This window comes from Trachurus japonicus, chromosome 16, assembly GCF_045865225.1.
Source record: "Trachurus japonicus isolate A0001 chromosome 16, Traja_1.0".
Classification (NCBI taxonomy): domain Eukaryota; kingdom Metazoa; phylum Chordata; class Actinopteri; order Carangiformes; family Carangidae; genus Trachurus; species Trachurus japonicus.
The window spans coordinates 2,502,460-2,526,076 of record NC_140922.1 but is presented as its reverse complement, the minus strand read 5'-3'; the positions used below and the strand labels follow the sequence as shown (position 1 = coordinate 2,526,076).

At 45.3% G+C, this 23,617-nt stretch overlaps 1 protein-coding gene, 1 non-coding gene and 1 pseudogene across 2 annotated transcripts; all 3 read right to left on the bottom strand.

The window, feature by feature from the left end:
- Positions 1-5,125: 5,125 nt before the first annotated feature.
- Positions 5,126-9,099, bottom strand: LOC146971413 (uncharacterized; annotated as a pseudogene).
- LOC146971412 (uncharacterized) lies at positions 9,064-11,223 on the bottom strand. Its single transcript, XM_085802342.1, has 3 exons — positions 10,780-11,223; positions 9,144-9,536; positions 9,064-9,078 (listed from the first exon to the last, which is right to left on the bottom strand). Exons 1-3 carry the CDS (start codon positions 11,221-11,223, stop codon positions 9,064-9,066), a joined length of 852 nt encoding a protein of 283 aa, XP_085658468.1.
- An 11,981-nt stretch (positions 11,224-23,204) lies between these two features.
- trnal-cag (transfer RNA leucine (anticodon CAG)) lies at positions 23,205-23,287 on the bottom strand. Its single transcript has one exon. It is a non-coding gene; the product is annotated as a tRNA-Leu (tRNA).
- Positions 23,288-23,617: the final 330 nt, after the last annotated feature.

Here is a 23,617-nt window from a genome sequence, read left to right as displayed (position 1 = left end):
CAATGCAGTCCAGTGGTTTAGCTCTTACCTTCACAACAGAAAACAGTGTGTTGTCTTAAATGGATATCAATCTGATTTTCTTACTCAACAATGTGGTGTCCCTCAGGGGTCAACTCTTGGCCCACTTCTATTTTCGATCTATGTAAATAATCTCCCAACAAGTCTTACTAAATGCCGTGTTCAACTTTATGCTGATGACACCGTCATATATACATCCCAGTCTGACATAACTCAAATTCAGTCCTCCCTTCAGTCCGATTTTATTTCTGTCCAGGAATGGTTGTCTTGTAATAAACTCCTTCTTAACAAATCAAAATCCTATATTATGATATTTGGTACCAGACAAAAACTTAAATCCATCCCTGGTTCTTGTGTTATAAATTGTAATGACGGCTCTCCACTGCATAAAGTTGACACCTTCAAATATCTCGGTGTTTGGCTAGACTCTGAACTTACTTTTAAATCTCACATTAATCATCTTTTACGCAAAGTCAATTTTGGGATTAATATGTTGTATCGTTCTCGTACTTGTTTCTCATTTAATGTACGTAAGAAACTGGCCACTCAACTTATACTCCCAATTATAGATTATTGTGATGTTATATATCAAAGTGCCCATAAATCAGACCTTGCCTCACTCAACATAGCCTATAACAGACTCTGTAGATTTGTCCTTGGATGTCCTTTTCTTACTCATCACTGCACAATGTACACTAGACTCAACTGGCCAACATTGAACATGAGAAGACACATGCACTGGTTACAGCTGATATACAAATGTATTTATTTTAATTACCCATCCTATCTACAGCAGTATCTTATACCATATACAACAAGTTATCATATCAGACATTCATCGCAGCCCTTTTTTTCTGTTCCCAATGTCATTAAATCATTTGGTAGAAGAGCTTTTATGTTTAAAGCACCTGCAGATTGGAACAACCTTCCTGCTAATATCAGATCCAGTTCCTCTCTTGGTATTTTCAAGCATGCTTTGTCTTCTCATCTCATGGTGACCTGTTCCTGTTTTCACTGAAGACGCATTTCTGATTTGTTGATCTGTTACTTATCATTATATACTGTCTTTTTAGTCCCAGTGTTGACCTTTGTGGCCCTACTATGGTTGTTTTGTTTTGTTTTGTCCCAATGTAGTTACAATAACTGTGGTTTGTCCTTGTTTGTACTATTGTTCTTGTCTTTTGGTTTGCTTGTTTTGTTTGTTTATTTGTCTGTTTGTTTTTCTATATTGTTGAGAACATGTTTGTCTGTTGAATCTATGTTTGTCTATATGTTTGGACCCCCTCGAAAACGAGATGATACATCTCAAGGGGTTTTATCCAAATAAACAAATTTCAATATTTCAGGTTTGTTTTTGCATCACATTTATTTTGTTATTCTATTTATTTAACAACCTGGGGCCTCATTTATCATTGTGGATACACCTTTTTTTACACCCTTTTCCCCCCGTTTTGTGCGTACGCACTTTTCTCCGCCAAATTTGGGATCTATCAAGCCAAAACCTGACGGGGAAAAGTGCGGACATTTACACCCATTTTGACCCTGGCGTACCGTGATTTACACCTGTTTTGAGGAACAGGAGGAATTGGCGACACCGTTGCTGAGTCAGAGAACTGCAGTGTGAGAGGGAGAGAGGAGCGGAGTACATTTAGAAGAGCACAGTAGGATTTTTTTGAAGTAATTGTGGTAGTGGTGGACCGTTGATGCTGGCAATCCAACCCGCTCTATAACAACACTAGGCTATATGTTAAAGCAGAAGTAAGTGGTCCGGTCGTTTTCGCTAATGCTGCGTTCCAGGCAGGCTTTTGAAATTGTAAATTACAGCTTCAAGTCACAGCTTACGACTTTGTAGCGTTCCAGGCAACCCACTCGTGTTTTTCCGACCTGTTTTACCGGTGAAAGTCACTATAACGGCCACTCGTAACTTCCGACCGGTGAACTCGTACCAGATCGAACTGGTACCACTTCACGGTCGGAAAAATACGAGTTTCCTTGAACGCACCATAACAGTCCTCGTCCCTACGTCGCCACATTCACGGCGTCCCTTGGCTGCACACACAGCCCTGCATGCCGTTCTCTCTCCTCATTGGATAAAAACTGTAGGATACGATAAATGTTTTCTCTTCGGCTCAGAGCAGAGCAGAGGGACTGACAGACCCGTGTTTCAGTCCAAACACTCTATGTAAGTGATTGCTGTCGGAAGATATAACTATTTAAGACTTATATTAACACAAATATATCACTTACTTCTGCTTTAATTGATAAACAGAGCGGATTGAGGATTTTGCTTTTTTGATTAGGCTATGTGTGACGTCCGACAAGGATCAAACCATCCAAGTTTAAAAACACATCGGCAGCAGCGCACACTGATCTGCAGCCTAGACTGTTCTGTCACCTGAGTTAACGAGGTGCACGTGTGTTTGGAGCTGACGAGAGGAGAGAATAAAGAGCGAGACAACGCGGCTCTGAGGAGGAACTGTGAAGGACTCAGCTGTAATGGAAAATGACCTAAACCGAGTCCAGTAGAGCTGTAACTGTGTAGAAAGGCGTGCAATGTAATGGTAACTATCGTCCTGCTTCCTACATTGTTTTAACATCTAGGTAAATAAAAAAAAAGAAGATTTTCTGGGATAAAGGGGCAGATTACATAAGATTCTTCTTCTTTCTGCTCCCTTTTGTTGAGATTTGGGAGGTTTTTGTTTTTATTGTAGCTTATTAAAATGCAAGATCATTTTTCTGACTGAGTTATTGCCCGATATCGCCGTGTATCTGCTTTCGGAGAAGTTCTGCTTTTTCCCCCATCCTCCGCCCGCCTCGTTGTCACTTTGTTGTCACTTTGTAGCCGCTCCACAGAGCGCACATGGCTAATTAAATATGCACGTGCTGACCATATATAGTTGTATATAGGCGTTCCGGGGGCGGAGTAAGAGGTGTGTTCACGTGTGCACCATTCTTGGGTCCCGTGTGATTTATTGCGGAGAGTTGTGCGTACGCACAGTTTGATTGATCTGAAAAAGGTGTAAATATTTCGGGTGTACGCCATTTTCGTCTTTTCGCCGTACGCAAAACTTTAGTAGCAGTTTTACACCCTCTTTGATAAATGAGGCCCCTGGCCTTTTAAGATCTTGCTGCAGTACATTCTCTTTGATCTCTGAACTTCAAAACAGGTCATGACCCTGTGTGTGTGTGTGTGTGTGTGTGTGTGTGTGTGTGTGTGTGTGTGTGTGTGTGTGTGTGTGTGTGTGTGTGTGTGAATTCACACATTGGGATACAGGAGGGGGGAAGGTGACAGTTACAGGAGAAGTGGAGAACTACTAGTGTGTGTAACCTGTTTCAGTGTGTATTAATGAAGAAGTTAAAATAATAAACGTGTGTGTGAGAGAATGGAAATATGGCGGAAAAATTTATTTTAACAATAATGTAGTCAGACTTTGTCAGTAGCGAGTTATCATACAAGCTGTGTACACTATTATATGAATGACCTGTCAACATCGATACTATTCAGATGTGAAATGTGAAAAAAAAGTTTATATTCATTCATGAATTGACGCATAACTTCACCCTAGTCTCATAGTAAACTTCGAACCAATGACGACAGGAATAAAGCTGAGCTAACGTCAAGAAAAAAGAAGCGGGTTAACGTTAACCGGTGACAGATTGGTATCGTACGGCGCTGTCACTGCAGTATCATAACGTTTACTTTATCACACATGTATATTATCAAAAAACAATACTAAGTTAATTCATAGTTCAGTCCGTATTTACACAAAACCCGTTTGACAGAGACAAATCGTACCACATCACCCGACCGAGTGAATGAATGAATAGCGAACAGTAAAGTTTGAATGAGCGCGGAACATAAACCCGGTGATATGACAGTAAACTCGGACTATAGTGTTAAATTTAAAACATCATCTTACCTTTGATAAATGTACTGTGAAGTGAAATTCTCGGCTGTGTCTGTGGGCTCGACTGGTCTCCAACAGAAGTCAGCGTAGAATGAATGACAGCTCATAGAAAACAATGTAAATGATTGGGAACAGCGCCACCGGGGCGTAGTGGCCAAAAATATATTACATCCGTAGTGGTTTAGCACTACCATAGAGAATAAATGGTTAACGGTTTAGGGATTTTAGCTAAACAATTCCCGGCCTCCGCGCGGGGGCCAGCTGTGAATTCCCGTAACGGAGAAACAGCCAACCTTTTTTCTTTGTTGTTGTTTTGGCTGCTACCTTGTACGAAGATACAAAGTAGCAGCCAAAAGAACAATAGACTAGATACACTAGATAGACAGACAGACAGACAGACAGACAGACAGACAGACAGACAGATATTGTATGTGTTTAATAGCCAAGTGAATGATTCCGTTTAAGGCTATCTTTACTCCATCCTTACCTGTATGCAAACTGCAGTGGGTCTAATACAGGGTTGACCTCTGTACTAGTACCATGGACTTTTCGAAACATACTGATGGTAGTAGTAGTAGTTGTGAGAGTCCTACATTTCTTTTGGAAGTATTTTAGACTACAGAATTAAATTTTACTCTGAGATATTGAGGTATGAAAAAAATAAAGTAATTAGGCAGAATAATTAACATGTTGATCATATTGACAGTTTTAATATTTACAATGTATCAACATGAAAGAATACTGGAAAACAAGAATATGATTTTGGATTGCAACAGATGTACATAAAGATGAAACGTGGAATATTAAAGGTCAAGACAACTACTGTATCTACATACATCGACAACATATTTCAAACTTTGTGCACTGTTTTACTGTAAGTTTACTTACACACTTTGTTGTTGTTTTGGCATACGAAGTAGCAGCCAAAAGAACAATATGTGCAATACTCTAGATAGATAGATAGATAGATAGATATTTACAAATAATTATATTTACGTCTACTATATATATGTACAGTATGATACAGTAGATACATAGATAGATATTTACATATTTACAAATGATTATATTTACATCTACTATATATATGTACAGTATGATACAGTGCATAGAGAGAACATGTAAACATACAAAACAATAACTTGGTTCTCTCTATTCAACATCACAAACTATGTACAACATTTACATACATATTTACATCACTTCTTTCTGTCCTCCACCCATCTCTGCTTCTCTGCCTCATAGAAAGGAGAGGCCTGAACCCCCCCCCCAGGTCATCTCCTTGGCCATGCCCTTCTCCTTGTAGAGAGAGAACACCTTGGATGGGCAGTAGATGTATTTCCCTGCCACTCCAGGGAAGCTGGTGTGGATGTGGGGGCTGTTTGGTCCCTGTTTCAACTCCAGGCAGAATCTGCAGAGGCGGCCTCCTTTCTCAGACTCCGGCCTTTTCCTCTTTTTGTCTGCTCTCCCCTCAGCCCGTTTTCTGGCAGCTTCCAGCTCTCTTTGAAAGAATTCTGTCCCCTGGAACTCTTCAAAGGGCATTCTGGAGTCAGAGAGTCCATCAGCAGCGTAGACCTGGTGCACTTTCTTGGAGCAGTAGAAGTAGCGGATAGGCCCCTGCTGGAAAAAGAAGTGCACCGATGACCCGTCACCCTCATAACGGGACTTCGGCTGTCCGCAGGCGAGAAAGGTCTTTGTCTGCCTCTTCTTCTGCTCCTGCTGCTGCTGTTGTTGCTGCTGCTGCTGCTGCTGCTGCTGCTGCCTCTGTTGCTTCTCCAAGATGCTCTCCACAATCTTCTCAATAGAGTCTTGAGACAGAGGTGTGGAGAGAGCAGATGGGTTAACAACAGCTGGCTTCAGAGTGACCACTGGTACACTGGCAGTGTCACTCCCCTCCGACAGAGCGTGCCACAGCTGCTGAGTCTGCAGGAGTTTCTCCTGGCTCGTGTTCAGGGAGGAGCTGGTGTTCAGCAGTTTTGCCAGGTGCTTCACATACCGCGATATGTGCAGCCTGGTGGTGGGGTGCAGCAAGCTGTTGGGATCGGAGGCAGACTGATGGACCATGTCTGCATACTCCTGATCCACACGCCGCAGCATGTCCTCCTCCCCACGATGCTTCTGCAGCAAGCCATCGATGGCAGCCTTCATTGGTGGAGTCCAGCGTGTGTGGTCCAGCACAAACACACGCCCACCTGTCTTGATGGGACCGGTGCGTGCACTCCGTGGCGATGACCTCAGCGGCAGTGGCAGGACCTGTGACACTTCTGGAACATAATAAAGCAATAGGACATCCTCAGTTAATCATGTTATTACATTAAAACATAACCCAAACTTTTATACACAAATAACTTACCCTGTGCTGCTGGATGATCCTTATCATCTTCTGCTGGCATTTCGTGCTTCAGCAGCACGCCAGCAGAGAGGACAGGGCCGACAGGTGGAGGAAATGTCAGGCCAGAGGACAGTGTCTGGCTGGAGGAGGGTGCTGTGTCTGGGGCTTGGCCTTTGACAGGAGAGGGTGTCGGCACAGGGGACAGAGGTGGAGGAGAAACAGTTCTGTCTCTTTTCTGTGTCGGGTGTTTGTCCCAGTCCAGAGGCACCGGTCGACAGCCTGGCTCTCTGTACTCAAGGCCGAACCTCTCTCCAGTGTCCCTGTCAGAGAGGCAGAGAGCAGGGTACTTCTGCTGGCCTGTCACACTCTGGGAGGCAGAGTTCAGCTCAGCAATCAGCACTGGGTCGAACACAGCAGGGAGGATGACACCTGGCTGCTTCAGGTCCACCAGCCGCTGGTAGTCCCAGCGCGCCACCCCTGTCATGCCCTGGGCCTGGAACAGTTCAGGGGAGACTTGGGTGACCCAGTGAGCCTGGTGGCAGTGGAACCCCTCCTGCTGCGATGTACCTCTGACAGGGATCCAGAGGGGGACTGCTGCACCTTCCCCAGGTACGTGGTTGAGCTGCAGGGTGCCGCCGTACCTGTACATGATGCCCTCTTTGAGCTCAGGGTCACTCAGGCAACCACGGAGAACGTGGACGCGCTGGATGTGCCACGTCTTCAGCATGGATGCCTTGAAGAGGGGGACGTTGTTGGGGTCCGTTGCCACGTGGAAATGTTGCAGCACTTTCTCCACTCTGTCCAGCAGCTCCATGGGCTGGGGCACTTTGGTCCTGCAGTGCTCGCGGATGTGCTGCTTGGTGGGGTTGGGTGGCTGGATGCCGCAGAACTCATAAGCAGCCCGGAGCTTCTTCAGGTCATCCTGGTCCACCACAGAGAAGGCAGCTGAGAGGAGCTGGCAGAAAGTGCTGAACAGAGGGTGATGCTCAGAGGTGCACTCTCATGTAAAATGTCTCATGCAGTGGAACAAGTCCAGCTTCACAACGATGTTGCTGTTGTAACAGGAGCGTGATGCACAAGAGTTTGCCAGCGGTCCAGAGGTGGCCTCAGCAATAATGGAGGGTGTGGTCTTCCAGGCATCCCAGTGGAGATTAGGGATGTCCCGATACCACTTTTTCACTTCCGATACGATACCAATATTGCAGCCTTCAATATCGGCCCGATACCGATATTGATCCGATATTAGGGGTGGTGAAAAAAAACGATTATTTATATTTTTCAAATTCTAATACAAAGGAGAGTCCTCCTGTTGCTGACTGACAGGCTGCCGCTGTCATGTTCTTCTATGGGACAGACAGTAGTGAGCTTACTTTTGAACTGTAAAATATTAAAAAATAAACCTTATTTACAACTGTCATTGAATTACTGTAGGTACATCAATGTCAAACAAAAGGCAAAATCTTCTTGCTTCAAGGTTTTATTTGTCACTCCAAATTGAAGATTATAGCCTGCCTTACAGTAAAAATGGCATACATAAAATAAAAAGAGGAGTAAAGCAATATATTAAGCAGCAATATTTAAGCATCAAAGATGTTTAATCATACCCACATAGTTTGAAACAACGTTCAAAACACACAGCCAGTGTCACAACTAAGCATAAAGCCCGCTAGCTTAATGCTAACGTATAATGTAAAACGCCATAGACAGGCTAACAGAAATTAGCATCGTTAATTTAATGCTGGCTTTAGCACTGTTACTCGCGCCCGGTGTGAACGCACCGTAACCTGACCGTAACACGGCACAACATGTGACAGCTGGTCTTCCTCCAGAAGAATCTGACCGCCGACCTTTAGAGCAATATAGCGCATTTACCGTTTATTAGCGGGCAAGCGCGACCTGTCCATGCACCTGTGTCTCTCTGTGTGTGTGTGTGTGTGTGTGTGTGTGTGTGTCGCACACACGCTGTTGTTGTTGTGATCATGTGATCTCTGCATGCTGGAGCCGGCCGCTCTTCTTCTCTGGCAGGCGGCGCACTACCGCCACCTACTGTGTTGGAGTGTGAACGAGAGTCACCTATTCATATGGGACAGAAGTGCTGGAGCGGAATAATGGACTACTTTTATCGGAGCGTTTATATCGGAGATTTTAGATGCAGTCCGATATAATCCGATATTCGTTTTTTTTGGCTGATATCGGACATAAATCCGATATCAATATCGGATCGGGACATCCCTAGTGGAGATGTTCCCCAGGAGCAGAGTCTGGGATCCTAAACGGAGCACAGCAATCCCTAAACACCAAAGAAAGCAAGACGGAGTGCAATTTAGATTAATGAAAGAAACAATTTCTGTTAATTGTATATCAGTGAAAAGACAACATGGCTGTTCTCACCTGTCCATCCAGTAGCCTGCCTTTTCCACTCCGGCGTCGATGTACCTCTTCTGCAGTCCCTGGTACATCGGCTCCAAGGACTTCTCAGTCTCAGACTGAACCATCACCCAGGAAGCAATGAGCCAGTTCTCATTCATGACTGCGTAACTGGACATAACGCCGGACGCCAGCGTTACCTTCCGCGCCACTTTCCTGGTGTGGTCAGATCTGAAGACCTGTCCAAAAGTTCCCTGGAGGAGTTTGGACATGGCCGGCTCCTGACGTCTGAACTCGTCCAGCAGGCAGTCAGTCAGGTAGTGGGCCGACACAGAGACCCCACACCAGCCATCTGGATCCTCATATGACCTGAAAGCCTGTGGTGTGTTCTCCTTCCTCAGGAACTGCGCCATGGTCTTCTGCCCATACATCCCAGCCTCAGCATCCCTGACACTCTCGATGGCGTGCAGGTACGCCAGGTGAGCTCGCTCATACTTGAGGTGCATGAGCTCGTTCACCTGGTTTGCCATGTCTGTGGGGAACTTGCCAGTGCGCCTCAGCTCATCCATCACAGACTTCTTGTAGGTCAGGAATGCAGGCAGGAGGTTGGTGAAGTGCTTGGGCAGTTTCTCCAGCCACCGGGGACTGTCAGCAGACCAGATCCTCCGACAGGCCTTGCAGCAGAGTCGAGAGGAGAAGATGTAATACTGGCCACTGGTGCCAACAATCACCCGGGGCCTGCCCACGCCAGCAGAGACCACCCGAGGATGACGGCAGTCATGGAGGCAAGGCAGGGTGTAATTGTTCCTCAACCTGACCATGATGTCACTCTCGGGCTTCCAGATGAAAAACGGGTGCAGCTGGAAGAAGTTGGGAGATGGGAGGTCAGCCACTGTGTCGATGAGCTCAGGCTGTGGAGGAAGACGCCACAGTGAAATGCTGTTTCCTGGGTGACGAACTGGGCGTCATCCACAGCCTCTGCTGCCGGGAACAGCTCCAGGTGACCGTGTACTGCTCAGGCCCAAGCAGAGTAACAGGGACAGGGAGCAGAGTTGCAGAGGGGGTTTCTATACACTGTCTTACCGTCTTCACCTCTGTCCTCAAAAGTCAGGACCTTGCGCGCAGCAGTGACAGCAGGGCTTGGCTGGGTCCTGAAAAAAATATAATCTTTCTGTTATGCATTTGTACAGGATATAAACATAGAAACATGTTGGCTAAAGTGAATGAAATGCTTCATGCAATTAGCAGATATGTAATTAAATGTCAGCTGTATACTACAATGTGAACTGACCTGCAGTTGACTCAGTCGTCTCCGCCTCTGTGGAACCTGCAATGTCCTTCATGAGGAACGCCAACTGTGGTGGGAGGGGCACAGGTGTCTTCCTCTGAGCTCCAGGTGAAGATGGAGCTACAGGAGAGTATAAAAAACAAAACAATTTTAATCATATTTAAATCAAGTTAACACATGATTTGTTCACATGGACTGGATTTCTGTGTTTTTACCATGAGGTGGAGATCAATCAATCAATCAATCAATCAATCAATCAATCAATCAATTTGTTTATTTCGGGCATGTCAATTTAAATCATCATCATCACACTTCATCATCAAATAATACGCCTAGATGCCTGCAGTTTAGTAGTTGTATCAGGTGGGGGAGCAGATGATGCAGCAGATGGAACTACAAAAGAAAAACAAATTAATCACTTATATTCCGAATTCACAATGTCATCAGGTGTTGGTGTTAGTAGGAACTCAAACAGCCATAAACTTGCTACTCCCACTTCTCATAACTTCACAAAGTTAAATTGATTAATTACATGGCAGGCAACAAATCAGATGACACTACTCACTAACCTACTGTAGGTGGGAGGAGCAGTATGACACAACGAACAAGCATGCAAGTGTTAGCAGACAAGACTGCTTCATTTGTTTTAAAACAACATGCATGGAGAACAACGGTGTATACTTACCATCTTTGCTGTTGAGATCAGTTCATGGTGGCAGGCATCAATTCATAGTCCATAGGACAGTTAATACAACTCCAGCATAGGGCCGTATTATTAAAGGAACGGGCCAGAACGTGGCCAGAACAAGGCCAGAATGTGGCCAGAACACAAACATAATAGTTGCTGAGCCTGCTGCAACACCCACTTCCTTGGCCTCATACGCCAGAAGGGACTGGATCTCAGTAAAACCGAGAGCATAGTGGACGAAAGATCTCAGGCTGTCCTTGCTATGCCCCTCGGTCGTACAGATTCCCATGGCCTCCTCCTTCTGGACGTGCTTGATGAGGTACACGGTGTACCCGATGTTGTTCATCAAGAGCCACCGGAAGGACTTCCCCTTGTGCTTCCCAAACTGCAGGATGTAGTCTCCAAGCACCTCTGTCATGTCGGAGGCATCGCCTCCTCTCTGACGGACGAGAGCCAGAGCGTTCTGCCGCACCTGGTCCTCCCTCATGGGTGCAGACTTGTCCTGCAGAGTGGGGTCGTCCTTGATCCTCCTGGCTTCAGCAGACGGGTCCTGGAGGAGAAACCCAAGTGGTCCCTTGCGGAACACAACACTGAGTCTCCCAGGGAAAAAAGACATCTGCATCTTGATCTGCCATAAAAGAAAAACAGAATTTTAAGTTTATTTTACATTTAAAGTTATGACATTTCAGCAGATAAGGAAACAAAATTATTTAATAGTATAAATCTTACCCAACTAATTAAGGAGCCAACCCGTATCACCCCCAGAACACAATCATTGCTTGACTGGATTCTTGTGTCACACCCTGATAGAATCCTAAAGGCTGGTATCATGTCTGACTGCTTCAGTGACCATTCAATCATTTTTTGTGTATGGAAAATTAAATTAGTTAAATTACCCCCTAAGTTAATCAAAATTAGACAATATAAGAAACTGAACTCTGATTTATTTATTAACGATTTGATTAATATTAACTGGGACAGATACCAACTTATACCGAATGTTCAGGATGCTTGGGATTTTCTGTATGATGAATTTACTGATGTTGTTGATAGACATGCACCTTGGAGAACTGTCAAAGTCAAGGGCAAACATCTCCCATGGATCAACTCTGATCTTATAAGTCTCTTTAGAGAGAGGGACAAAGCGTGGGCAACTTATCGTCGAACTCGTGACAATGCTGATTGGGAAGTGTACCGGCAACTACGTAACATAAGCAAAACAAAAACACGGAACGCAAAATCCAACTACTATAAAGAATCTCTCACATCTAACTTTAAGAATCCTAAACAATTCTGGAATCAAATTAAAACCATTATCAATACATCAGATAAACACTCTATTAATAAAATAAGAGCTGATGATACTATAATCCATGATTCACCAACTATTGCCCAAACTTTCAATCAGCACTTCTCGACTGTATGTTCCTCACTGCTACCTGAATCTAATATTATATCCTCCTCTAGCCATATTTCAGCCTGTCCCAGTTCTAGTTCCTTTTCATTTAGGAAAATCTCACCATTAGAAGTTCAGAATGCCATCAATGACCTGAAGGTGAATAGCAGTCCAGGACTTGATGGTTTAGAGAACAGGTATATTAAGTTAGCTTCCCATGTTCTAATATATCCACTTGCTGTTCTATTTAACCTTTCATTGTCCACCTGTGAGATACCAGCTGTTTGGAAATGTGCTCGCATCACCCCGCTCCATAAAGGAGGCGATGTACTTGACCCCAATAATTACAGACCAATCTCTATCATATGTTCCATCGCTAAAGTATTCGAAAAGTTAATTTATAATCAACTTTCTCACTATCTCACAATTAACAATATATTAACTCCTTTCCAGTCGGGTTTCAGGTCGAACTATTCAACAACAACTGCTCTTTTGAAATTTACAAATGATGTGTTTTCTGCTGCTGAAAATGGTGAACTCACTGGTGCAATCTTTATTGATTTAAGTAAAGCTTTTGATTTTGTTGATCGTTATTTTTTATTAGACAAACTGTACAATATTGGTCTCTCTCTCAATGCAGTCCAGTGGTTTAGCTCTTACCTTCACAACAGAAAACAGTGTGTTGTCTTAAATGGATATCAATCTGATTTTCTTACTCAACAATGTGGTGTCCCTCAGGGGTCAACTCTTGGCCCACTTCTATTTTCGATCTATGTAAATAATCTCCCAACAAGTCTTACTAAATGCCGTGTTCAACTTTATGCTGATGACACCGTCATATATACATCCCAGTCTGACATAACTCAAATTCAGTCCTCCCTTCAGTCCGATTTTATTTCTGTCCAGGAATGGTTGTCTTGTAATAAACTCCTTCTTAACAAATCAAAATCCTATATTATGATATTTGGTACCAGACAAAAACTTAAATCCATCCCTGGTTCTTGTGTTATAAATTGTAATGACGGCTCTCCACTGCATAAAGTTGACACCTTCAAATATCTCGGTGTTTGGCTAGACTCTGAACTTACTTTTAAATCTCACATTAATCATCTTTTACGCAAAGTCAATTTTGGGATTAATATGTTGTATCGTTCTCGTACTTGTTTCTCATTTAATGTACGTAAGAAACTGGCCACTCAACTTATACTCCCAATTATAGATTATTGTGATGTTATATATCAAAGTGCCCATAAATCAGACCTTGCCTCACTCAACATAGCCTATAACAGACTCTGTAGATTTGTCCTTGGATGTCCTTTTCTTACTCATCACTGCACAATGTACACTAGACTCAACTGGCCAACATTGAACATGAGAAGACACATGCACTGGTTACAGCTGATATACAAATGTATTTATTTTAATTACCCATCCTATCTACAGCAGTATCTTATACCATATACAACAAGTTATCATATCAGACATTCATCGCAGCCCTTTTTTTCTGTTCCCAATGTCATTAAATCATTTGGTAGAAGAGCTTTTATGTTTAAAGCACCTGCAGATTGGAACAACCTTCCTGCTAATATCAGATCCAGTTCCTCTCTTGGTATTTTCAAGCATGCTTTGTCTTCTCATCTCATGGTGACCTGTTCCTGTTTTCACTGAAGACGCATTTCTGATTTGTTGATCTGTTACTTATCATTATATACTGTCTTTTTAGTCCCAGTGTTGACCTTTGTGGCCCTACTATGGTTGTTTTGTTTTGTTTTGTCCCAATGTAGTTACAATAACTGTGGTTTGTCCTTGTTTGTACTATTGTTCTTGTCTTTTGGTTTGCTTGTTTTGTTTGTTTATTTGTCTGTTTGTTTTTCTATATTGTTGAGAACATGTTTGTCTGTTGAATCTATGTTTGTCTATATGTTTGGACCCCCTCGAAAACGAGATGATACATCTCAAGGGGTTTTATCCAAATAAACAAATTTCAATATTTCAGGTTTGTTTTTGCATCACATTTATTTTGTTATTCTATTTATTTAACAACCTGGGGCCTCATTTATCATTGTGGATACACCTTTTTTTACACCCTTTTCCCCCCGTTTTGTGCGTACGCACTTTTCTCCGCCAAATTTGGGATCTATCAAGCCAAAACCTGACGGGGAAAAGTGCGGACATTTACACCCATTTTGACCCTGGCGTACCGTGATTTACACCTGTTTTGAGGAACAGGAGGAATTGGCGACACCGTTGCTGAGTCAGAGAACTGCAGTGTGAGAGGGAGAGAGGAGCGGAGTACATTTAGAAGAGCACAGTAGGATTTTTTTGAAGTAATTGTGGTAGTGGTGGACCGTTGATGCTGGCAATCCAACCCGCTCTATAACAACACTAGGCTATATGTTAAAGCAGAAGTAAGTGGTCCGGTCGTTTTCGCTAATGCTGCGTTCCAGGCAGGCTTTTGAAATTGTAAATTACAGCTTCAAGTCACAGCTTACGACTTTGTAGCGTTCCAGGCAACCCACTCGTGTTTTTCCGACCTGTTTTACCGGTGAAAGTCACTATAACGGCCACTCGTAACTTCCGACCGGTGAACTCGTACCAGATCGAACTGGTACCACTTCACGGTCGGAAAAATACGAGTTTCCTTGAACGCACCATAACAGTCCTCGTCCCTACGTCGCCACATTCACGGCGTCCCTTGGCTGCACACACAGCCCTGCATGCCGTTCTCTCTCCTCATTGGATAAAAACTGTAGGATACGATAAATGTTTTCTCTTCGGCTCAGAGCAGAGCAGAGGGACTGACAGACCCGTGTTTCAGTCCAAACACTCTATGTAAGTGATTGCTGTCGGAAGATATAACTATTTAAGACTTATATTAACACAAATATATCACTTACTTCTGCTTTAATTGATAAACAGAGCGGATTGAGGATTTTGCTTTTTTGATTAGGCTATGTGTGACGTCCGACAAGGATCAAACCATCCAAGTTTAAAAACACATCGGCAGCAGCGCACACTGATCTGCAGCCTAGACTGTTCTGTCACCTGAGTTAACGAGGTGCACGTGTGTTTGGAGCTGACGAGAGGAGAGAATAAAGAGCGAGACAACGCGGCTCTGAGGAGGAACTGTGAAGGACTCAGCTGTAATGGAAAATGACCTAAACCGAGTCCAGTAGAGCTGTAACTGTGTAGAAAGGCGTGCAATGTAATGGTAACTATCGTCCTGCTTCCTACATTGTTTTAACATCTAGGTAAATAAAAAAAAAGAAGATTTTCTGGGATAAAGGGGCAGATTACATAAGATTCTTCTTCTTTCTGCTCCCTTTTGTTGAGATTTGGGAGGTTTTTGTTTTTATTGTAGCTTATTAAAATGCAAGATCATTTTTCTGACTGAGTTATTGCCCGATATCGCCGTGTATCTGCTTTCGGAGAAGTTCTGCTTTTTCCCCCATCCTCCGCCCGCCTCGTTGTCACTTTGTTGTCACTTTGTAGCCGCTCCACAGAGCGCACATGGCTAATTAAATATGCACGTGCTGACCATATATAGTTGTATATAGGCGTTCCGGGGGCGGAGTAAGAGGTGTGTTCACGTGTGCACCATTCTTGGGTCCCGTGTGATTTATTGCGGAGAGTTGTGCGTACGCACAGTTTGATTGATCTGAAAAAGGTGTAAATATTTCGGGTGTACGCCATTTTCGTCTTTTCGCCGTACGCAAAACTTTAGTAGCAGTTTTACACCCTCTTTGATAAATGAGGCCCCTGGCCTTTTAAGATCTTGCTGCAGTACATTCTCTTTGATCTCTGAACTTCAAAACAGGTCATGACCCTGTGTGTGTGTGTGTGTGTGTGTGTGTGTGTGTGTGTGTGTGTGTGTGTGTGTGTGTGTGTGTGTGTGTGTGTGTGTGTGTGTGTGTGTGTGTGTGTGTGAATTCACACATTGGGATACAGGAGGGGGGAAGGTGACAGTTACAGGAGAAGTGGAGAACTACTAGTGTGTGTAACCTGTTTCAGTGTGTATTAATGAAGAAGTTAAAATAATAAACGTGTGTGTGAGAGAATGGAAATATGGCGGAAAAATTTATTTTAACAATAATGTAGTCAGACTTTGTCAGTAGCGAGTTATCATACAAGCTGTTGTGGCGTCCCCAGTGGTGGGCTGGTGCCATACCGCTGGTCACGCCCTTGTGATTAAGGCCTGCCGGTGACACCTGGGCCTGGTGTCACCAGGTTATAAAGTCAGGCCTGCTGATTGCTCTCACTCTCTCTCCTTCTCCCCTCTCCTGCAGGTACCGGTGACGGCGATGCAGTCTCTTTAGTTTACTTTGTCGCTCCTTTGTGTTATGCACCATACAACACCCCACACACACCCATACGTCTCACACTCACACAACATGCCCTACACACCTATCTACTGACACTCACACCCCATGATCTGGTCTTTTGTTACAGTATATTATCATTTATCCTTAAATAAACATTTGTTAATTGTTGCCACGGTGGTCTCTCCCTTTTTGTCATGGCTGTCAGAGCCAGGCTGTGACAAAAGTGGGGGCTCGTCATAAGCTTATTTTGGCAATGGATTTAATTGTTTGGTTCGTTTGTTGGGGCAGCGTGGCTGTGTAATCAGGTGAGTGGGCCCTGGTGTGCGCTGTGCCCTGTTGCGTGGGTGGGGAGATCCACCGTGCGCTTAGTGTCGTGGTTGCTCCGGTTGTTTTTCTCCTCTCTTTTGTTTGTTCTGTTGCTCATTCATGCGTTCCAAAGAGAAGGTAAGTGTTTCCGCCCCGTTGCACTGCGAAGTTTCCCCTGTCAGGTGAATGGCGTTTCCCCTTTGGGTTGCGTCGGTTTGTTTTTTTCTATAGTGTTGTGGCGACGTGGTTAGTGTTAATTGTCTTCGGGCAATTATCTCGGGGGCACCTCCGTGGGACAGTGTGTGGTCGCCTGCGTGCAGGTTGCTTTCACAAACCCACTGGTTTTGCGTGCGTAAATTCCCACCGCAAGCCACATGAAGACTAGGGTTGAGGGATAGGTAAGTTTTGGTTAGGCAGGTAAGTGGGGAAAACTTCGGGGAGGTAAAGCTTGCCTCGAGTGTGCATTTTGGGAGAGTAAACACTGTGCATTCTGTTTGGTTCAGGCGCTGAGCTATGGCTTCGGTGGCAGAGTTTGTTGATGCGCCCTCAGAGGGTTTCTTAATAGCTGTTCCTGGGAGCAGTTAGCGCAGATTGCTGAGCATTATGAGATGGATTTTACAGGGAATGAGTATAAAAGTGAGTTGAAGGAAATTGTTTTGTCCACGTTAGTAGGTAAAGGAATTGTGGGGAAGGAAGAGTCTCTTGCAGACTTGGCTGCGCCAGATGCGCCAAGTTCTGTGCCGGTGTCTGAGTCTGGGCTGACGTTTGAGCAGCGCAGGGAGTTAATGGCTTTGCAGTTAGAGCAGGAAAAATTGAGGCTCCAGAGAACTGAGGCAGAAAGTCAAATTGAAATGGAGAGAATGAGATTTGAAGTTGAGAAAATGAAGCTTGAGCAGCAGAGATTGAGTTTGATCCGAGAGGGGAAGCTTGTGCGTGATGTGTCACCTGAAGAGGGACAGTGTTTTTTTGATCTGGGCGCAAATTTGAGACTGATGCCTAGGTTTAATGAGAAGGACCCCGATACATTTTTTGCTTTGTTCGAGCGCGTTGCAGACGCGAGGCGGTGGCCAGATGCGGATAGAACTTTAATGCTCCAGTGCGTCCTGACTGGGAGGGCCCAGGAGGCATACTCGGCATTAAGTGCCGCTGATTGTTTGTCGTATGCAAAAGTGAAGTCGGCTGTTTTGAAAGCATACGAATTAGTTCCGGAAGCGTATCGCCAAAAATTCAGGAATTGGGTAAAGGGTGAAAAACAAACGCACATGGAGTTTGCGCGTGAGTTGTTGTCCCACTTTAACCGTTGGTGTTCTGCTGCCAGTGTGGGTGATTTTGAGAGCCTGTGTGAGTTAGTTGTACTGGAACAGTTCAAGAATTCGATTCCACAGCGCATTGCAACGTATTTGAGTGAACAGAAAGCGACTACTGTGTTGAAAGCGGCAGAGCTTGCCGACGATTTTGTTCTTACGCATCAAAGCAGCCTGGGTGATGCGCAGCGTCGGGCAAGTAGTTATGGTAATTCCCGCTATAGCGCACAGCTTCCCACATCTGGCCCGTCACAGGCCTTTAAAGCCTCGAGGGGCAGAGATGAGGGGGGCAGGGTGTGTAATTATTGCCAAGGCGCTGGGCATTGAAGGATCAGTGTCCCGTTTTGAGGTCTAAAAGTAAATACGAGTCGTTCTCACCTGCTCTTGCGTGTTCCGTTGTCCCGAGGTTGAATCCTGTGAGTGCTGATCCGGGTAGTAGTAATGGATTTGAGCCTTTTATCGCTGATGCAGTTGTGTCTTTGGTTGGCGGTAAGGAACGGGTGCCAATAAAGATTTTGCGTGACACTGGTGCCAAACACTCGTTTATTGTGGAGTCGGTTTTGCCTTTCTCATCAAAGACGGAGACGGGGGACTTTATTTTGATGCGAGGCATGGGTTTGGAGCTGACGCCGGTTCCACGCCATAACATGGTGTTGGAGTGTGATCTGGTGCGTGGCGCTGTGGCTGTCGGGGTGCGTCCTGCGCTGCCGATTGAGGGTGTAGCCATGATAGTGGGCAACGATCTGGCTGGTGGTGTTGTGTGGGCGGATGGCCTGCCGCCTCCGGTGGTTACTTCGAAGCCACTTGCGTCTGGGGAGCTGGATGAAAGTGGTCAGAGGTACCCGGAGGTTTTTCCAGCCTGCGCCGTGACGCGCGCGCAGAGCCGTGTTCTGGCTGCACCTGATTTGTCTAGTCCAGTGCGTAAACCAGAGTCTGTGGTCTCCATTCCCGATTTGCCTCCGTCAGTTTCTCGAGATGAGTGGATTAAAGGCCAGGGTACTGATCCATCTTTGTCCGGGGTGGTTGCTAGTGTCATTGCAGGGTCTGAGTTGGAAAATGTTGCGCACGGATACTTTATACAGAATGAGTTGCTTGTGAGGAAATGGGTGCCGTGTGATGGTGATTTTGTGGGCGAACCAGTGTTTCAGATTGTTGTGCCTGAAGTGTTTCGGGACGCAGTGTTGAAAATCGCACATGATGAGTCTGGGCATTTGGGCATAAGGAAAACGTATGACCGGGTCCTGCGTTTTTTTTTCTGGCCAAGGTTGAAGCGCGATGTTGCCAAATATGTGAAAACGTGTCACACATGTCAGTTGACGAGTAAGCCGAACCAGTGTCTTAAACCGGCACCTCTTTGTTCGATTCCAGCTGTTAGCCAGCCGTTTTGAGCATCTGATTGTCGATTGTGTGGGGCCTTTGCCTGCTGCTAAATCTGGTTGTTCTTATTTGCTGACGGTTATGTGCCAGACCACAAGGTATCCAGCGGCGTATCCGTTACGTTCCATCTCGGCGAAATCAGTCATTAAAGCGTTGACTCAGTTCATTTCAATATTTGGGATTCCCCGTGTGATCCAGAGTGACCAAGGCTCTAATTTCACGTCTAAAATGTTTGCGCAGGTTTTGAAGGAGCTCAAGGTGAAGCATAGCCGTGCGTCAGCTTATCACGCGCAAAGCCAGGGAGTTTTAGAGCGTTTTCATCAAACCTTAAAGTCACTGCTGAGGGCATATTGCACAGAGTTGGGTCGCGATTGGGAAGAGGGCCTTCCCTGGCTGATGTTGTCGGCCAGAGAGGTCGTGCAGGAAAGCACTGGGTTCAGCCCAAATGACCTCGTCTTTGGTCATGCGGTGCGTGGTCCTTTAGCTGTCTTTAAGGATGATTTGACAGTGGCTGATCCACCTGGGGATCTTGTTGAATATGTTAATGGTTTCCGACATCGTTTGTATACAGCTGTTGAGAGAGCCCGTGAGAATTTGGGTTGTGCTCAGTCCAAGCAGAAGAAGCTGTATGACCGCCGGGCAGAGAGGCGCCAGTTCAGCCCGGGAGATCAAGTTTTGGCGTTGACTCCAGTAGTGCATTCACCATTTCAAGCCAAGTTTACAGGTCCTTATGTTGTGGAGCGACAGGTCTCGGAGCAGAATTATTACATTGCGACTCCGACGCGACGAAAATCCTCTCGTCTGTGTCATGTTAATTTATTAAAACCTTATTATAGACGTGACACTGTTGAATCTGTTCCTGTTGGTCCTGAGTGTGGGTTGAATATAAGTCCTGTTCTTACGGTTGAGTCTGTGTCGTCAGGTCCTGTGATCGGGTTGGACAGGGAGACAGATGTCCGAGCCCCTGATGATCCTGTCATTTGTGGTAGGCTCAAGAATTCGGAGACCTTGAATAAATTGAAGGGTTTGTTTGTGCATTTACCTGAGTCTCAAGGTGAGGAACTTGCTGCGCTCATTAAAGCATATCCCATGTTGTTTAGTGATACACCCTCACAAACAAATTTTGGTGGAACACGACATTGTTGTTGAAAATAGTGCGCCAATTAAGCAGCGTTTTTATAGGTGTGCACCACACAAACAGAAAGCGATGGCGTCAGAAATTAAATACATGCTTGACCACGACATCGCTGTGCCTTCTTCATCCAGTTGGGCGTCGCCATGCATCTTAGTAGACAAACCAGACGGTGCTTATCGGTTTTGTACTGACTATCGAAAGGTGAATAAAGTCACTAAACCCGATTCCTATCCACTGCCACGTATGGAGGACTGTATTGATCAGGTTGGTGCTGCAAAATTTGTGAGCAAGTTTGATTTGTTGAAAGGTTACTGGCAGGTGCCCCTGTCGGCCCGTGCCCGTGAGATTTCTGCCTTTATAACACCTGCAGGGTTATACGAGTATACGGTAATGAGTTTTGGTCTCCGTAATGCGCCAGCAACTTTTCAGAGAATGATGAATATGGTTGTGTTTGGTCTAGAGGGTTGTGCTGTTTACCTTGACGACGTGGTCGTTTTCAGTGACTCTTGGGACACTCATGTCCAGCGCATACGTGCCCTGTTTGGTCGCTTGGCTGAGGCGCGTCTCACCGTCAATCTGGCAAAGTGTGAGTTCGCCAGGGCGACGGTGGCGTACCTCGGCCGAGTGGTCGGACAGGGGCAGGTGCGACCAGTGGATGCTAAGGTTAAAGCAGTTGTGCAGTTTTCCCACCCCAACTACAAAAAAAGAGTTAATGAGGTTTCTGGGTATGGTGGGTTACTACAGAAGTTTCTGTCAGAATTTTTCTTCTGTTGTTGCGCCCCTGACGGACCTGCTGAAGGGCAGTGTCAAGTTTGTGTGGTCTCCTGTGTGTGAAAGTGCTTTTCAGAACGTCAAGTCCCTGCTGTGTTCTGCGCCTGTGCTGGCTGCTCCGTGTTTGTCTGCGCCCTTTAAAATCCAGGTTGACGCCAGTCAGGTGGGCGCAGGGGCAGTGTTGTTGCAGGAGAGGGAGGGGATTGATAGGCCTGTGTGCTATTTTTCGAAAAAATTCAACTCTTACCAACTCAATTATTCCACCATTGAAAAGGAGGCTTTGGCTCTCATCTGGGCGCTCCAGCATTTTGAAGTATATGTAGGTTCTGGTGGCGGTCCTCTGGTTGTGTACACGGATCACAATCCGCTGACGTTTTTTGGGTTCTCTGCGGTGTCCGAATCAGCGTCTGGTGCGCTGGGCACTGTTCCTTCAGGCTCATTGCCTGGACATTAGACATATTAAAGGCAAGGATAATGTGTTGGCTGATGCCCTTTCTCGTGCCCCAGTGGGTTAGGCGGGGTATTGGGATATTGGTTGTTGTGTGGTTATGATGTATTGTATGTATTGTAGGATGTAGATTTATTTAGTTTTTGCCACCTGTTGTCCCATGTTTCTTCCTGTCCTTCCTTCCTCTGGGTTTGTTTGCAGGTGCAGAGGTTGGCGGGGTGGAAGGTGTGGGGTCTTCAGGTGTTTTTCAGTGATCCCGTTGGGTCCCTGTCTTGAGGGGGGGGGTGTGGCGTCCCCAGTGGTGGGCTGGTGCCATACCGCTGGTCACGCCCTTGTGATTAAGGCCTGCCGGTGACACCTGGGCCTGGTGTCACCAGGTTATAAAGTCAGGCCTGCTGATTGCTCTCACTCTCTCTCCTTCTCCCCTCTCCTGCAGGTACCGGTGACGGCGATGCAGTCTCTTTAGTTTACTTTGTCGCTCCTTTGTGTTATGCACCATACAACACCCCACACACACCCATACGTCTCACACTCACACAACATGCCCTACACACCTATCTACTGACACTCACACCCCATGATCTGGTCTTTTGTTACAGTATATTATCATTTATCCTTAAATAAACATTTGTTAATTGTTGCCACGGTGGTCTCTCCCTTTTTGTCATGGCTGTCAGAGCCAGGCTGTGACACTGTGTACACTATTATATGAATGACCTGTCAACATCGATACTATTCAGATGTGAAATGTGAAAAAAAAGTTTATATTCATTCATGAATTGACGCATAACTTCACCCTAGTCTCATAGTAAACTTCGAACCAATGACGACAGGAATAAAGCTGAGCTAACGTCAAGAAAAAAGAAGCGGGTTAACGTTAACCGGTGACAGATTGGTATCGTACGGCGCTGTCACTGCAGTATCATAACGTTTACTTTATCACACATGTATATTATCAAAAAACAATACTAAGTTAATTCATAGTTCAGTCCGTATTTACACAAAACCCGTTTGACAGAGACAAATCGTACCACATCACCCGACCGAGTGAATGAATGAATAGCGAACAGTAAAGTTTGAATGAGCGCGGAACATAAACCCGGTGATATGACAGTAAACTCGGACTATAGTGTTAAATTTAAAACATCATCTTACCTTTGATAAATGTACTGTGAAGTGAAATTCTCGGCTGTGTCTGTGGGCTCGACTGGTCTCCAACAGAAGTCAGCGTAGAATGAATGACAGCTCATAGAAAACAATGTAAATGATTGGGAACAGCGCCACCGGGGCGTAGTGGCCAAAAATATATTACATCCGTAGTGGTTTAGCACTACCATAGAGAATAAATGGTTAACGGTTTAGGGATTTTAGCTAAACAATTCCCGGCCTCCGCGCGGGTGATGCACCGATGCAACAAAGAGCAGCAAAATTATAGTCTTTTTCCTTGCTTCTGGTTGCCTAAAACCTCAACAACGTGTACCATCACTCACGCACACCAAAAGCACACCACCTCACAGGGATCAAGATGTGGGAAAAGCACAGGCTGTCAGAAGTGGTATTCGAACCCATGCCTCCAGGGGAGACTGCGACCTGAACGCAGCGCCTTAGACCGCTCGGCCATCCTGACTGAGAAAATGGCCCTGAGCCCGTCACGTGTGAGCCAAAGCAGGGAATGACATCACCTGCAAAGTCAGTCACAAGGCAATGTTAAACTTACATTTAACATGAAGAAAAGCAGGGGGGTGTCGACAGGTAATTCCCAGGTACTGGCGAAAGAGGGCTGAATTGACCGTCGTCGGATGGGCCGGGGAAATGTTGGAAATGTTGGAAATGTTGGAGCAATGTTGGACGAGACAGCCAATCACATTCGCAGCTCCGACATTCGGCAGCCAATCGCCGTTGCGGATTCTTCCCCCAGCTCCAACATTTCCAACACTTGACCAATCACGGCACAGAA